The sequence below is a fragment of the Protopterus annectens genome, chromosome 13.part0 (genome assembly GCF_019279795.1).
Source record: "Protopterus annectens isolate FY-2018-M chromosome 13.part0, PAN1.0, whole genome shotgun sequence".
In the NCBI taxonomy this organism is placed as follows: domain Eukaryota; kingdom Metazoa; phylum Chordata; order Ceratodontiformes; family Protopteridae; genus Protopterus; species Protopterus annectens.
Genome location: NC_056747.1, coordinates 1278965554 through 1278979687, shown reverse-complemented (window position 1 = coordinate 1278979687; position 14134 = coordinate 1278965554). Strand labels below are relative to the sequence as shown.

General features: G+C 44.8%; 1 protein-coding gene across 2 annotated transcripts in view; it reads right to left on the bottom strand.

Annotated features, from left to right (window-relative positions):
* Positions 1-14134, bottom strand: part of CWC25 (CWC25 spliceosome associated protein homolog) — a 564446-nt gene that overhangs the window by 35514 nt on the left and 514798 nt on the right. For both annotated transcript variants that reach the window (XM_044055290.1, XM_044055291.1), the window contains one exon: positions 12173-12334. In XM_044055290.1, the coding sequence (XP_043911225.1) occupies positions 12173-12334 (162 nt within the window). The remainder of the gene's footprint in view (positions 1-12172; positions 12335-14134) is intronic.

Below are 14134 nucleotides of genomic sequence, written 5' to 3'. Positions count from 1 at the left end.
ACTGAGAAAGGAGAGTGATCAGCTCGAAGGGGTGCAGTCTGAATAGGTTACTAAACTCCCCCATTTCCATGCAGCGCAGTAGAGGTTAAAGCAGAGGGACAGAAGAAGAAGGCTGAAGTGCAACAGACAAGAGGGGACAGAGTATGGGAAGGAATTCTGCAACACTGATCAGGGCGAATTCTATTGTTACTGTAAGTTCTTACACAGCTGTACTATGTCCTGACTGAAATCACTGTTGCAGTATTCCTGACATATGGGTGATTCCCAGAACTGAAAAAGACAGAAAGAAGGGTGGTTTGACTGAGCAGATGAGCAGTGTAGCAGCCCAGACAGGACAGACCAAGCAAAGGCAGCCCTGGACCTGGAGAAGATATTAATTTTGTAGTGTCTGCTGAAGATGTGTGCAGAGGACTAAGTATCAGCTTCCAAGATGGACTTCACCTGGCATTTACTCCCTTGTGAAAAGCTCCCAAGGAAGCCACTGCCCTAATGAAATAAGCTTTTGGTGAGGATGGCAGGGACTTACCATAATGTGAATAGCAGAAGAAGGTTGCACTAGTTTGTTTGGAGACCAGCTGGCCCAACTTAGAGCTCATAAAAGGTACAAAGAGCTGGTCAGTCCTGCTGAAAGATTCACTTTTGTCCAGATAAAATCTCAGTTGTCTAGTAATGTCCAGAGAATATAAGATCCCCCCTTCCATTTTGGGGGTTAGGAAACAAAGTGGGTAGGTGAATAGACTGATTGAGGGACAGCTTAGGTATGAAAGATGGATTAGTCCTGAGAGTCACCATGTCTTTGTGGAAAATAAGGAAAGATGGAATGGCCATGACAGAGACTCTCCTAGCAGAGATGACAGCCAAGTGGAAAATTTTAAAGAGGCAGAAGTTTCTGGTTCAAACGGCAGCAATTTAAGTATAAAATTGAGATACTTTTGGGGGGGGGGTCCTTGGTGGGTTAAGATGCAGAACTCACCTCAGTAAAAGCTTGACCTCTGCTCTAGTCGTAAGTGGGGAGGGGGGGGTTGAGAGACAGGCAGGCACTGATGGCTGACAAGTGAGCTTTTATTAAAGAGTAGGCCAAACTTGACTGAAGTAGCTCACAGGGATACTACAGTACAGCAGAAACTTGTGATATGAGTGGGTCCTGACTGTGTTAGTGGCACCAGTAAGAGAACCTTTACCCCTTAGCTGTGTAACACTCTCTAGTAGTGGGCCTCCTGACTTCCTGTAGTACTTGGATAACATCCTCCAAGAAAAAGAGTCTTCGAGGGATTAAAATCCTATCATCCACAGAGTCAATCTGAGTGAGGACAGGTTTGGGTGGAGAAGCAATCTTTTGTGTGGAGTCATCAGGTCTGGTTGCAGAGGTATTTTCCTGTAATTTCCCTTTGTCAAGTAAAAAAGCAGAAGAAAGCAATGCTGGCTTGGCCAAAAGGGGCCAGTAGAAGGACTTTCTGTGCTTCCTTTTGTTCATTTAGAATAATGTTTGGAAGTAGTAGTAGTGGAGGGAAGGCACAGTGGAACATTGCTATCCACTGGAAGAGAAAGAGAAGGCATCTGTCCTCCAAGCTGAGAGAAGGTTCCCTGGTTGGGGGAAGCTGATGACTGCTTGGTCTGTGAAGCAAAGAGGTCTACCTGAGGTGTGCCCCACTGAAAAGTGACTGTCTGGAAAACTCATCTGTTTAGGGTCTATTCACAGGGAAGTCTGCCAGCACACTGTACTTTGAGGGACTGTATGTGGCTGTGAGGGTGGTGTCCACCTGGGAGGCTAAGTTCCATGGCTCTTGTGCTAACCTTCACAGCTGGTAAGACCTGGTGCCTCTCTGTTTATGTATCATGACTGTGATGCTATCCATGTACACTAGGAGTGGTCTGGGTTTCCATAGGCTGGGGAAGGTCTACAGTGCATGTAAAAGTGTCCTCATTTTCTTCAGTTTGATAAGTTCCTTCAGGAACACTGGTTGACATCTACTCTGTCCCTGGCGTGATTCTCTCTATGCCCCCAACACTTCATCCCATGCATCTAGGTTAACTTCTTGAAGAGGAGGACAGGATGTGAAGGGAAGCACTAGGTTGAGAATTACTTGTTCTTTCCACCAAAGTAGCTCCATTTTGAGACATGGGAAGAGGGGCATCAGGGTTGTCCACTGTGTGGTAGTGTTGGGACCACACAGATTTCAAATACCATTGGATTTCCCTCATGTGAAGTCTGGCCAGGGGAAGCACAGGAATAGTGGCAACCATGAAACCGAAAGTTTTTAGCATCTCCTTTGTTGTGCAGTGTATTGCAGAGGAGAAATCTAGGAAGAAACTGGAAAAACTGGGAACTTTCTCCTGCTAAAGGAAGGCATGCATTTTGTGTCCAGTCTGCAACCCAGGAAAACCAGATCCTGTGTAGGAACTATATGGGATTTTTTGTAGTTGATTATGAAACCCACACTTTACAGGAGTTGTAGAGTGAAATCTAGATACTGAAACAGGACTCCTGGACAGAGAACTTGGACCAACAGGTCGTCCAGGTAGGGAAAAACACAAATTCTCTGGGTGTGGCAGAATGCCACCACTGGAGCTAGACACTTTATGAACACCCTTGGTGCTGCTGAAAGACCAAAAGGCAGAGCAGTTAACTGAAAATGTGAGGAGTCACAGAAAAACCTGAGGAATTTCCTGTAAGAAGGACGATTAGTTACATGCAAATAGGCAGCTTTCAGATATAGGGGCACTTTAAAGGCCTGGGGAAGAATGACACGTGAGAGTGTGAGAAGACAGAGCATTTTGAAAGTTGGCACTTTCAAGGTAGTGTTTAGAAGAGAAAGGTCTATTATGGGTCTCCATTGTTCTTTTCTTGGCACAAGGAAGATCCTAGAGTAGAATCCATGTCCTATAAAATCTTTTGGGACTTGTTAGATAATGTCCTGATTCAGGAGATCCTCAATGATGGGGATGAAGAGAGACAGTTGGTTGTGAGAAGGATGTGCCATGCCTTTCAGAGGAGGAATATTCTCCCAGGACATGGCATAACTGTCCTTGATGATGGACAGGACCCATTTGTCTGTGGTAACTGTTTCCCACCTGGCCAGGGAGAATGACATTCTTTGGAAAAGTGGAGTTAGAGGGGTTGAGGACAGGGGAGGGGTTGCAGCAGAAGTAGTCACAGATTTTGATTTGTAAAGGGAGGCCTCTCAGATGGAGGTTCGCTGTGAGGTTTGTCAGAGTACCTTTTCCTAGGAGTTTTTCTCAGTTTTTGAGATGTCCTAGGGTTCCTTTTAAGGAAGGATGTAGATTTAGATGGGTAGTTCTTAAGGTATCTAGGAACTGAGAAGAGTAGAATCTGACTGCAGTCTTTCATGGTCTTACCTTGGTCTTGGAGTGTTTTGAACAGGCTGGCCTCCTGAGGGCAAAACAACAGGTCTTTGTCCACGGGGAAGTTTCAGAGTTTTGACTTGAAATCCTCAGGGATAGGCTGGCTACAAAGCCATGCACATCTGCGAATAACAGACCCAGTAGCTGCTGCCCTACAGGAAGCATTCATTGTTGGAGTTAATGTAGTGCCTGGCTATTTAAGTGGCCTGGGAGAGTAGATTCTGCATTAGTTGCTTTGATTCTGCAGTTGGGAGGATCCAGACTAAAGCATAGAAATCAAACATTTAGTCATTTGAGTCTGGTAGTTAATTGCCCTAAAAGCGAGGATAGAAGAGGTGTATACCTTCTTTCCCCACCGATCCATAATCTCACTATCCTTGTCTGTAGGTAAGGCATTGGCACGGAGTTAGAGCTTAGAAGGCTTATCTGAAGCAAGAAACACTGCAGAGGGGATCTGACACAGGATTCTAGGATTCTTGTACAAGTATTTTAGGTCATCAGGCATATTGTAAAGCTTTGTCTGTATTTTAGGAATTGGCAGTTTGGAGTCAGGCACTGAAGAGGTGGACTGGAAAGTGTCCTGGAAAGCTTCAAGCTCAGGAGGGAATGGGAAAGGGATAGGAATGCCCATTTCCTCTTCTGTACATCAGAGATCTGAGAGGTTTGCCACTCAGTGTTTCATCATGTTCTGGGTAGTCTCCCCAAAGGAAGCGTCCTCAAAAGGGGAATCTGGAGACAAAATCTTCATCCAAAGAGCTTTGTCCAGGAGAATGCAGCTGAGAGGAACAGTCGAAAGAGTGGTCTGAATCATTATCCTGTTCTTCAGAAGAGGAGGACATCACAGTAGGTTTTTGATGAGTAGGCTGTGGTTGAGGGGACCCAAAAGGGGGGGGGGGGTCAAAGCCCTAATAGCCTTGAAGAAGCCCTGGAAAAAATCTATTCATTCCTTCTCTTTAGCTGCTGAAGGAGAGGCTACATGTCTAGTCTTTTGTTTTTTTTTTCTTTTTGGCCATGATGTCCACCCACATGGGAACCCTGCCTAACCACTATTAATTGTACCTGAGATTAATTCCTAACTAATATCTGAGGGACACCAGGAGCACTCTTGGGAATGATAAGCTGCAGTTTACTGGACGTATCCACAGTCTGCAAGGCTTCAGGAGCCATATTGGCCTCTTGACACGGTCTCAGTAGTGGGCAACTGAGAGGTAACTTGATCTACTGTTGGTTCTGCAACCTTACAGGGTACATCAGAGTCCAAAATGTTACACTGTGCATCTGCTCTCGGCCTCTTAAGATTCTCTTTAGGTGGAAGAAGGACATCTAAGGATGTGGATTCTACCGTCTTAGACTGGGCTATTTGTTTCAGATGCTAAGTTTCCGGGTGTTGAGAGAGGAAAGGTTTGATGTAAGAGTTTTGGGAATGAATGACTGACAAATAGAACAAGATTTGTGACTGTGTGCTGTGCCTAGACATAAAAAAGGCAGTTAGTGTGCAAGTCCTTGTACGGAATCTGCTTACCACACTCTCATTTTCCCCTCCTAGCTGACATCTAACAAATTTTCTTACACATAAAAGGCAAATAAAGTGCACTTATATCCCTCCCTCCACCCCCCTTGTTTTCTGTGAATGATCACTGCTTCAGTTGCCACTCCCTCCCTCCATCCCCCTTGTTTTCTGATGTGTTGTTTATGTCAGAGCGTTGATATTTAGTTTTTGTTGCTCCTACCACTGTCCTTTCAGGGAGCAGCCTCCCTCTCTCTCTTAGCATGAAGGCTCTGAAGGGTTTGGTAACAAACCTGTCGTTTTTAATCAGCTCAGCTTGATCTGTGACTGTTTGGGCACTTGGAAGGTGCCTCTGAAACTCTGGAAGCTGGACAGTGGTTATATCCTATGCAAGATATAACCCATATAGCCAAGGCCAACACAGCAGTAATCATCCAAACATCTACTATTGTGGTAAGTTTACTTGCATAACTATACTTTATTTTAATGGCTGGAATTTTCATACAAGGTTCTATATATAATCCATTATGGTTTCTTCCCTTTCAGTTTCTGTATCAATTTATTTTACTAAATTAGCAACTGGGTATTTCTGGTAAGACTCAATAACAGATTATTTTCTACCCCTTTCAGCCAGAGACAGACTTTAGTTCCTTTTGACATTTCTACACCCATCCCTTTTATCTTTATTAGGACCGTATACTTTTAAGAGTGCATTGTGCTGCTGCTGTCCCCTCTACTTTTACCAGAGGTACATTTAAGTCACAGAGAATCTAACTACGCTCCCGCCCTCCCACCAGGAATGAGGGAAGTTGTGACCAATGATGATGTGAAGTGTTAAGGTAAGTAGCCAAGTTTCAGAGTGCAGTAACTTGTCAACAATATGAATGTCTAAATGTATTATAGGATATTCGTTCCTATTCTTATGAATAAATATTACTTCCACCTTCCCCTTGTCATCTGTTTTATGTATACACATATATTTTATTTCATTTATTTATTTTACATTTGTTGACCGGGCTAGTCTAGCTGGATACATGTCCATTTTCAGTAGAGGCCCGGGGAGAAAAGCTCCACAATAAAATATATGGTTTATTTTTTATTTAGTTTACATTTGTTGACTGGGCTAGTCCAGCTGGATATATATATGTCCACTGTCAGCAGAGGCCCAGGGAGAAAAGCTCCACAAAACACAGTATTATTTATATTATATGACAGTTACCCTATTTAACTTCTCCAAATGTTTCCAATACCTTGAGAGGAACAGACTTCATTCTTGAGTCAGGGTATGATTAATGATTATGAAATTAGTACTGTTTTAGTCTTTGACATTAGCCAAGAGTGGCCTTCTCAGCATCAGTAGCGCACCCAGAACTGCCTCCTTCTGCAGTTCATATGGAGTCACCTGTACTGGTAACATATTTATTTAATATCATTTGATTACTTTGATAGTCCGACTGGGTAGGTCACCATTTTTGGCAGAGGCCCAAGAAGAAGATCTCCAAATTATTATAAAAACATTTTGAGAACAATCGCTTTAAAAAGGTTCTGTTATCATCCATTATGGTTTCTTCCCCTTCAGTTTTTGTACCAATTTATTCTACTAAATTAGCAGCTGGGTATTTCTGGTACGACTCAACAGACTTTTTCCATCCCTTTCAGCCAAAGCGCGTACAGTTTCAATAATTGTACCAAATTACACAATGTGAAAACATTGGTTAAGAATAGATAAAACGTATTTAAGAATTATTTAATATTTACAGAAATTTTAATCAGTTTAGAGAAAGTAAAGTTAAGTTAATACAATATAAAGAGAAATTTGCAATATGAAGTGATATAACAAATAGGGTTTTAGTTAGCATACCAGTTAGAGGGTCAGGCAATTGAAAGTGACTGAAGTAAGGAAGTGAATGAAGAAGTGAGAGTAAGGAGGTGAAGGTATGTTCATATTTAGAGATATAGTTTACCCTTGGGATGAGCAAGAATAGAGCCAGACACTGGACAGAAAGCCTTTCAGAATTGTTTTACATGACTGAAGAGAGGGTACTGACCTGATGGCTACAGGTAAGGAGTTCCAGATCTCAGCAACATGATATGAGAACACACTATGCCCAGCAGATTTGATAGGTTTGTGGGCAGACAAGAGTTATTATCCACTGGATCGTAATGCCCAAGTGGAAATATAGTTATGTAGAATAGTATTTAGTGTTAGACAAGCAGACGGATGACGGACAAGTCGTAGGAATGTGTGTTTATGTTAGTTGATGGGGCAATTCTAATGTAGGCTTTTTACTGCTATACAATGGTGTAATATGGAAAATTCTTTATTAGTTCCAGTAGCAGGAAGAGCAGTAAAGGCTATCTGTGTATCTTTGTTCCACGCGGATCTAATTCACATTGAACTAAGAGGCAAACATCTCTGCCTTTTTCGTCTTCAGGCCTTGCATTTAAAAGCGCTTCAAAAGGAGATTTCAGACTGCACTCTGCTGCTACATTCTTTACTACTGTAATGTAATGTCTATGTGCATAAAGATGAAGTTCATACTGTGCTACAAGATGAATACACAGCATCTCAAAACAGCATTCCTAATATCTCAATGAACCTACATGCATGGAGTATGTGTATTAATCAGTGTTCATAGGTTGGTACTAGGCTATCAGCCCTAGGGCCTATACAAGCCGAGCCATAACAATTCCCTGGATATTTCTTCCCACAATATTTATTTCACTGGACCTCCGTCTAGCAGGGCGACTGACATGATACCTGGGGTGAATTTCCTATCTCCCATCCAATCATCAAGGTTCTTTTGGAAGAGGGCCAAGGATGCGCTCTGCTTGACATGTAAGGGCAGTCTATTCCAGAGTATGGGGAGTCTCTGGGTCAGGAACCTATCCCTCCTGCATGTTTTGTTCATTGTGATGACAAGGTTTAGATCCCTGGAGCGTGTGGCTCTGAGGAATTGGGATTTCTTTAAGTGGAGCATGTCCAACAGCTCAGGGTTTGACATGTCCTTGTATGTTAAGTAGAGATTGCCTCTGAGTAGACGATATGCCACAGAGTATAGCTGGAGTTTTTTTAGATGGTCAGCATATGGCATTTGCTTTAGGCCTGTGATTCTTTTAGTGAGGTATTTCTGCGGCCTTTCAAGCTGTTGCAGATGTCTTGTGAGGTACATACCAAATGGGGTGTTATACTCTATAATGGGTCTAATGAGGGATGACTACAGTGGGTCAATGACCTCCTTTTTTCTGAATGAAAAGCCCTTAGTGATGAGGTGTGCCATATAGAAGGATTTCCTGACTGTTGTGGCGATGTGGTTATCGAAGGTGAGACCACTGTCCACCTCTGTCTCTAAGTCTCTCATCACACTTTCGGTGTTTAGTGTACTGCCACCTATGTGGTAATTCATGGGTACATGTTTTTTTCCAAAGGGGATAACTATACATTTCTTGGCATTGAGCTTCAGCCCATGGCTCTGGCACCAGGCATCTGTTTCTGTAAGGCCCTTTTGTAGAATATCCACATCATTTGGGGATTCAATAATGGCTCCCAGTTTGCAGTCATCTGCAAACTTTGTTAGCCAGAGTCCCTTAGTGTTGGCCTGTACTTCTGAGAAGTAGATGCCAAACAAGAGTGGTCCCAGGACTGAACCCTGAGGTACTCCACTTGTCACTTGCCTGGAGATGGATTTGGAGTCGGCTGCTTTTACAGTCTGGGTTCTGTCAGTAAGCCAACTGGCAACCCATCAAGTGACGTAGGGATTAATGCCCAGCTTAGTAAGTTTATCTATGATTCCAGAGTGGGGGATGGTGTCGAAGGCCTTGGTGAGGTCCAGATAGGCTGTGTGGACCACCTTACCCTCGTCCACAGCTCTGGAGACTGATTTGAAGAAGTCAATCAGGTTCAGGAGACAAGATCGGCCCTTCACGAACCCAAACTGGGTGGGTCCAGTGTTTGAAGGTTGCCAATGTCTTGTTGATACTGAAAGGCCACAAAATAACTGACAAACTAGTAGAGCACACTGAAAGAAATGTTGTCAACAGGCTAACAAAAAAGGCAAATCTGAGTGCAAGGTGCATTCTCTTTTACTGCAAGGATCTCCTCATGGTCATGGCTCAAAAGTGCAGTCGCATCTTCAAAGGGATGTCTCACTGCTAAACAGGTTGGAGCAAAGAACTTCTATCCAGTTTATGGCTGATATCCCAATCAGGTTATATATTTATAATACCTTGTCTTTTTTCCACTTTTTGGTCCGCTCTGTCTGTTGATCATTAGTCCCCCACCTGACCGATAGGTGCACTTGCTTCCCATCACTGGGATGAGAGTCAGCCTAAAGGGATCATCATTTACCTAGCCATCAGGGGTGTTTTGGGGCTTTTTCATTATGGATTCTTCTCTTTGCATGTGCCCAGCTAAGCAGGTGAAGTGGACCAAAGTAATGGGTTAACTGCACTAGTCATCCCTCACTTCTGCAAGCGACGCTGCAAACCAAGCAGCCCCAACCCCAACACCGATGCAGAAGAAGTGGGTTCCCCAGTCTCCACCAGGGAAATCTACTTTCCCACCTGTGACCCCCCCCAACCCCCTCAGGAAAGGTGAGCAGACCATACCACTTCACTCGTCTCCCTCCAGTGTTGGAGTCAGTAATTGAACCTTGGACGCCTGCCCTCTCTGTGATTTATAATTCCTGCAGTGGTCTTCCTTAGGATGAGCATCAGAAGGCGCACCAGGCTGTACCTTTAGGAAACACTTGATAACTGCAGCAGTTTGAAATGCACCCTGAACTGCATCTTATTACAGAGGCCTCATACTGTGGGCAGCATGACCAGCACCCTCCTAAGAGGGTGGGCTAAAGGCATCCTGAACTGCATCTCATTACAGAGACCTCATACTGTGGGCAGCATGACCAGCACCCTCCTAAGAGGGTGGGCTAAAGGCATCCTGAACTGCATCTCATTACAGAGGCCTCATACTGTGGGCAGCATGACCAGCACCCTCCTAAGAGGGTGGGCTAAAGGCATCCTGAACTGCATCTCATTACAGAGGCCTCATACTGTGGGCAGCATGACCAGCACCCTCCTAAGAGGGTGGGGGCTAAAGGCATCCTGAACTGCATCTCATTACAGAGGCCTCATACTGTGGGCAGCATGACCAGCACCCTCCTAAGGGGGTGGGCTAAAGGCATCCTGAACTGCATCTCATTACAGAGGCCTCATACTGTGGGCAGCATGACCAGCACCCTCCTAAGAGGGTGGGCTGAAGGCACCCTGAACTGCATCTCATTACAGAGGCCTCATACTGTGGGGGAAGCATGACCAGCACCCTCCTAAGAGGGTGAGCTAAAGGCACCCTGAACTGCATCTCATTACAGAGGCCTCATACTGTGGGGGAAGCATGACCAGCACCCTCCTAAGAGGGTGGGCTAAAGGCACCCTGAACTGCATCTCATTACAGAGGCCTCATACTGTGGGCAGCATGACCAGCACCCTCCTAAGAGGGTGGGCTAAAGGCATCCTGAACTGCATCTCATTACAGAGGCCTCATAATGTGGGCAGCATGACCAGCACCCTCCTAAGAGGTGGGCTAAGGGCACCCTGAACTGCATCTCATTACAGAGGCCTCATACTGTGGGCAGCATGACCAGCACCCTCCTAAGAGGGTGAGCTAACGGCGTCCTGAACTGCATCTCATTACAGAGGCCTCATACTGTGGGCAGCATGACCAGCACCCTCCTAAGAGGGTGGGCTAAAGGCATCCTGAACTGCATCTAATTACAGAGGCCTCATACTGTGGGCAGCATGACCAGCACCCTCCTAAGAGGGTGAGCTAACGGCATCCTGAACTGCATCTCATTACAGAGGCCTCATACTGTGGGCAGCATGACCAGCACCCTCCTAAGAGGGTGGGGGCTAAAGGCATCCTGAACTGCATCTCATTACAGAGGCCTCATACTGTGGGTAGCATGACCAGCACCCTCCTAAGAGGGTGGGGGCTGAAGGCATCCTGAACTGCATCTCATTACAGAGACCTCATACTGTGGGCAGCATAACCAGCACCCTCCTAAGAGGGTGGGCTAAAGGCATCCTGAACTGCATCTCAATTACAGAGGCCTCATACTGTGGGCAGCATGACCAGCACCCTCCTAAGAGGGTGGGCTAAAGGCATCCTGAACTGCATCTCATTACAGAGGCCTCATACTGTGGGCAGCATGACCAGCACCCTCCTAAGAGGGTGGGCTGAAGGCACCCTGAACTGCATCTCATTACAAAGGCCTCATACTGTGGGCAGCATGACCAGCACCCTCCTAAGAGGGTGGGATAAAGGCATCCTGAACTGCATCTCAATTACAGAGGCCTCATACTGTGGGCAGCATGACCAGCACCCTCCTAAGAGGGTGAGCTAACGGCATCCTGAACTGCATCTCATTACAGAGGCCTCATACTGTGGGCAGCATGACCAGCACCCTCCTAAGAGTGTGAGCTAACGGCATCCTGAACTGCATCTCATTACAGAGGCCTCATACTGTGGGCAGCATGACCAGCACCCTCCTAAGAGGGTGGGGGCTAAAGGCATTCTGAACTGCATCTCATTACAGAGGCCTCATACTGTGGGCAGCATGACCAGCACCCTCCTAAGAGGGTGGGCTAAAGGCATCCTGAACTGCATCTCATTACAGAGGCCTCATACTGTGGGCAGCATGACCAGCACCCTCCTAAGAGGGTGGGCTAAAGGCATCCTGAACTGCATCTCATTACAGAGGCCTCATACTGTGGGCAGCATGACCAGCACCCTCCTAAGAAGGTGGTCACGCTATACTACCATCTGTTAAGATACGTATGGAATGCAGAGGCACACTGACCTACACCCATCTACAGAACTTCAAGCTGAGGGTAGCCTGAGCCAAGTCTGTGTTATGTACTCTGTGTTATCAATTATGTGTTATCTATTACATTTCAACAGATTTGGTTTAGTAATTAGAGGCACGTTTGCTGCCACTATCCTTATAGCAGAAGTCACATTTCTGCATGGAAAATAAATTTCTAACAAAGCACTATGACATGATTTCACGGTGGTCAGTAATGTGTTTCAAATTATCGTCTATATAAAAATACTGTGTATGCAGTTAACCCACGTTTAATCTGGAAAACAGAGTACAGAACTATGATTCAATATGTAGCAATTTCAGTTCCCAGGTTTACATAGAGATGTTACCTAAAGAATGTTTAATCTAAGTAGTGTGAGACAGCTGGAACCCATAAATGCTACATTTAGCCCCATCAAACAGCATTAAGGTGAATACTTACTGAAGGAACTTCCCTTCTTTGGTCTCATGTTTCTCAATCTCCTTTTCCCTTTCTTCTTCTCTTTTGTACCTTCTAACATTCTCTGACCTTTCCTCCTCACGCTGCTTGGCATTTTCCATCATCTCACGTCGTTTCTGTTCAAGTTCCTCCTGTGTCATTTTCCTGTATAGTAAAATATTATAAAGAAAATAGGTCTCATTGGTTAAACTCTTTATTACCCTGAATTGGACAGACAAAGCTAAAATCAATCAGGATGGTTTCAAGCAAATGGCTATCAAGTATTTGTTTGTGCCTTTCGGCTTTTCCCGGTTAGGGGTCGCCACAGTGGAACTCTGGTCCGCTAATGATTGGTAGTTGATTTTTACGTGCCGAGTTACCAGCCCTGACGCACAACCTTCAACGGTACCCATTCACGCATGTCTCCACGCAGAAGACGCTCTAGCTGAGAATCGAACCGGACAGCGTCTTACTGTGAGGCAACAATGCTACCGCAGCACCGGCTATCAAGTATATACTAACCCATAAATTGTTCTTCTCCAATTCTTCTAAACGCATCTATTACAATATTTATTTATTTGCAGTTTGATTACCGGGGAAGTCCACTGGGCCGAATTGACCCATTTTCAGTGGAGGCCCAGGGAGAAAAGCTCCAAGATGCATTATACAATTTAGATACAACTAATAGTTAATATTAAAGATAATATTATGTAGAACAGTTACTCATAAATGCATTCAATATCATGCATAGTTAACAAATTCATTAAGCTTGAAGGTTTCATTTGAGGAACAAGTACAGTTGTGTACACTTACCATAAATGTAGATGTTCGGGTGTATTCACTGTTGCAGTCATTACATTTGGGTTATCTGCTTGCAGGTAGCCCTCAGCCGGTCTGAATACCAGAGTCTTGAATTCCTGCTGTCTCTTCTTCCATGACGTCAGGTCTATAAAACATGCAGCCGATGTCATTACATCAGTTTTTCTTGCCCCAGATGTCAGGTGCCCCCATAATGGGAAGCAATTATATGTTATGTTACATCTCCATCAAAAAGCAAATACACCAGAAAGCTTAAATACACCAAACAAGAAGGAAAGGTAGAGCCAAGAGAAGTCAGGGGGCTGGAGGGAGGGTAACCAGGACTGCAAAAGTGAATACACTCGAACATCTACATTTATGGTAAGTGTACACAACTGTACTATGTTCTTCGTGTTTCACTGCTGCAGTCATCACATTTGGGTTGATTCTCAAAGCTAAGGAAGGGAGGAGGAAGTTAGAGAGCATTAGGACCAGCTATTAAGCCTGGCAAGACTGTAGTGGCAAAACCAGCTCTGGATTTAGAAAAAATAGGCATGTGGTAGTGCTTGGTGAAGGTCGCAGCTTCTAGGATGTCTCTGGTAGGGATACCTCTGAAAAAGGCTGTAGAGGTAGATGCAACCCTAGTGGAATGTGATCTTATCCCCTGTGGGGTAGGTTTTCCATGGCGCTTATAGCAGAAATGAATGCAATGGACTACCAACTTAGAAATGGTTTGCTTTGAAATGGCCTTCCCCTCTGCCCCTGCAGCAAAGTCAACTAGCAGCTGTTCAGATTTTCTGAGAGGCTTAATCCTGTCAAAATAAAATTTAAGTTGTCTGTGCACATCCAAAGAGTGCAGTATTCGTTCTCCTTTGTTTTGTGGATTTGGGAAAAAAGGAGGCAAATAAATGGACTGATTAAAGGCCACACTAGACACCACCTTGGGCATAAAGGAAGGATTGGTCCTGAGGGACACCCTGTCTGCATGGAAGATAATGAAGGGCTCCACTGCCATGAGGGCCTGTAACTCAGACACTCTTCTTGCTGAAGTGATGGCTAGAAGGAAGGCTGTTTTCCAAGAAAGGAATTTCAACTCTGCAATTGCAGCTGGCTCAAAAGGAGGGAGAGTGAGCTTTTACAATACAAAGTTAAGGTCCCAGGCTGGAG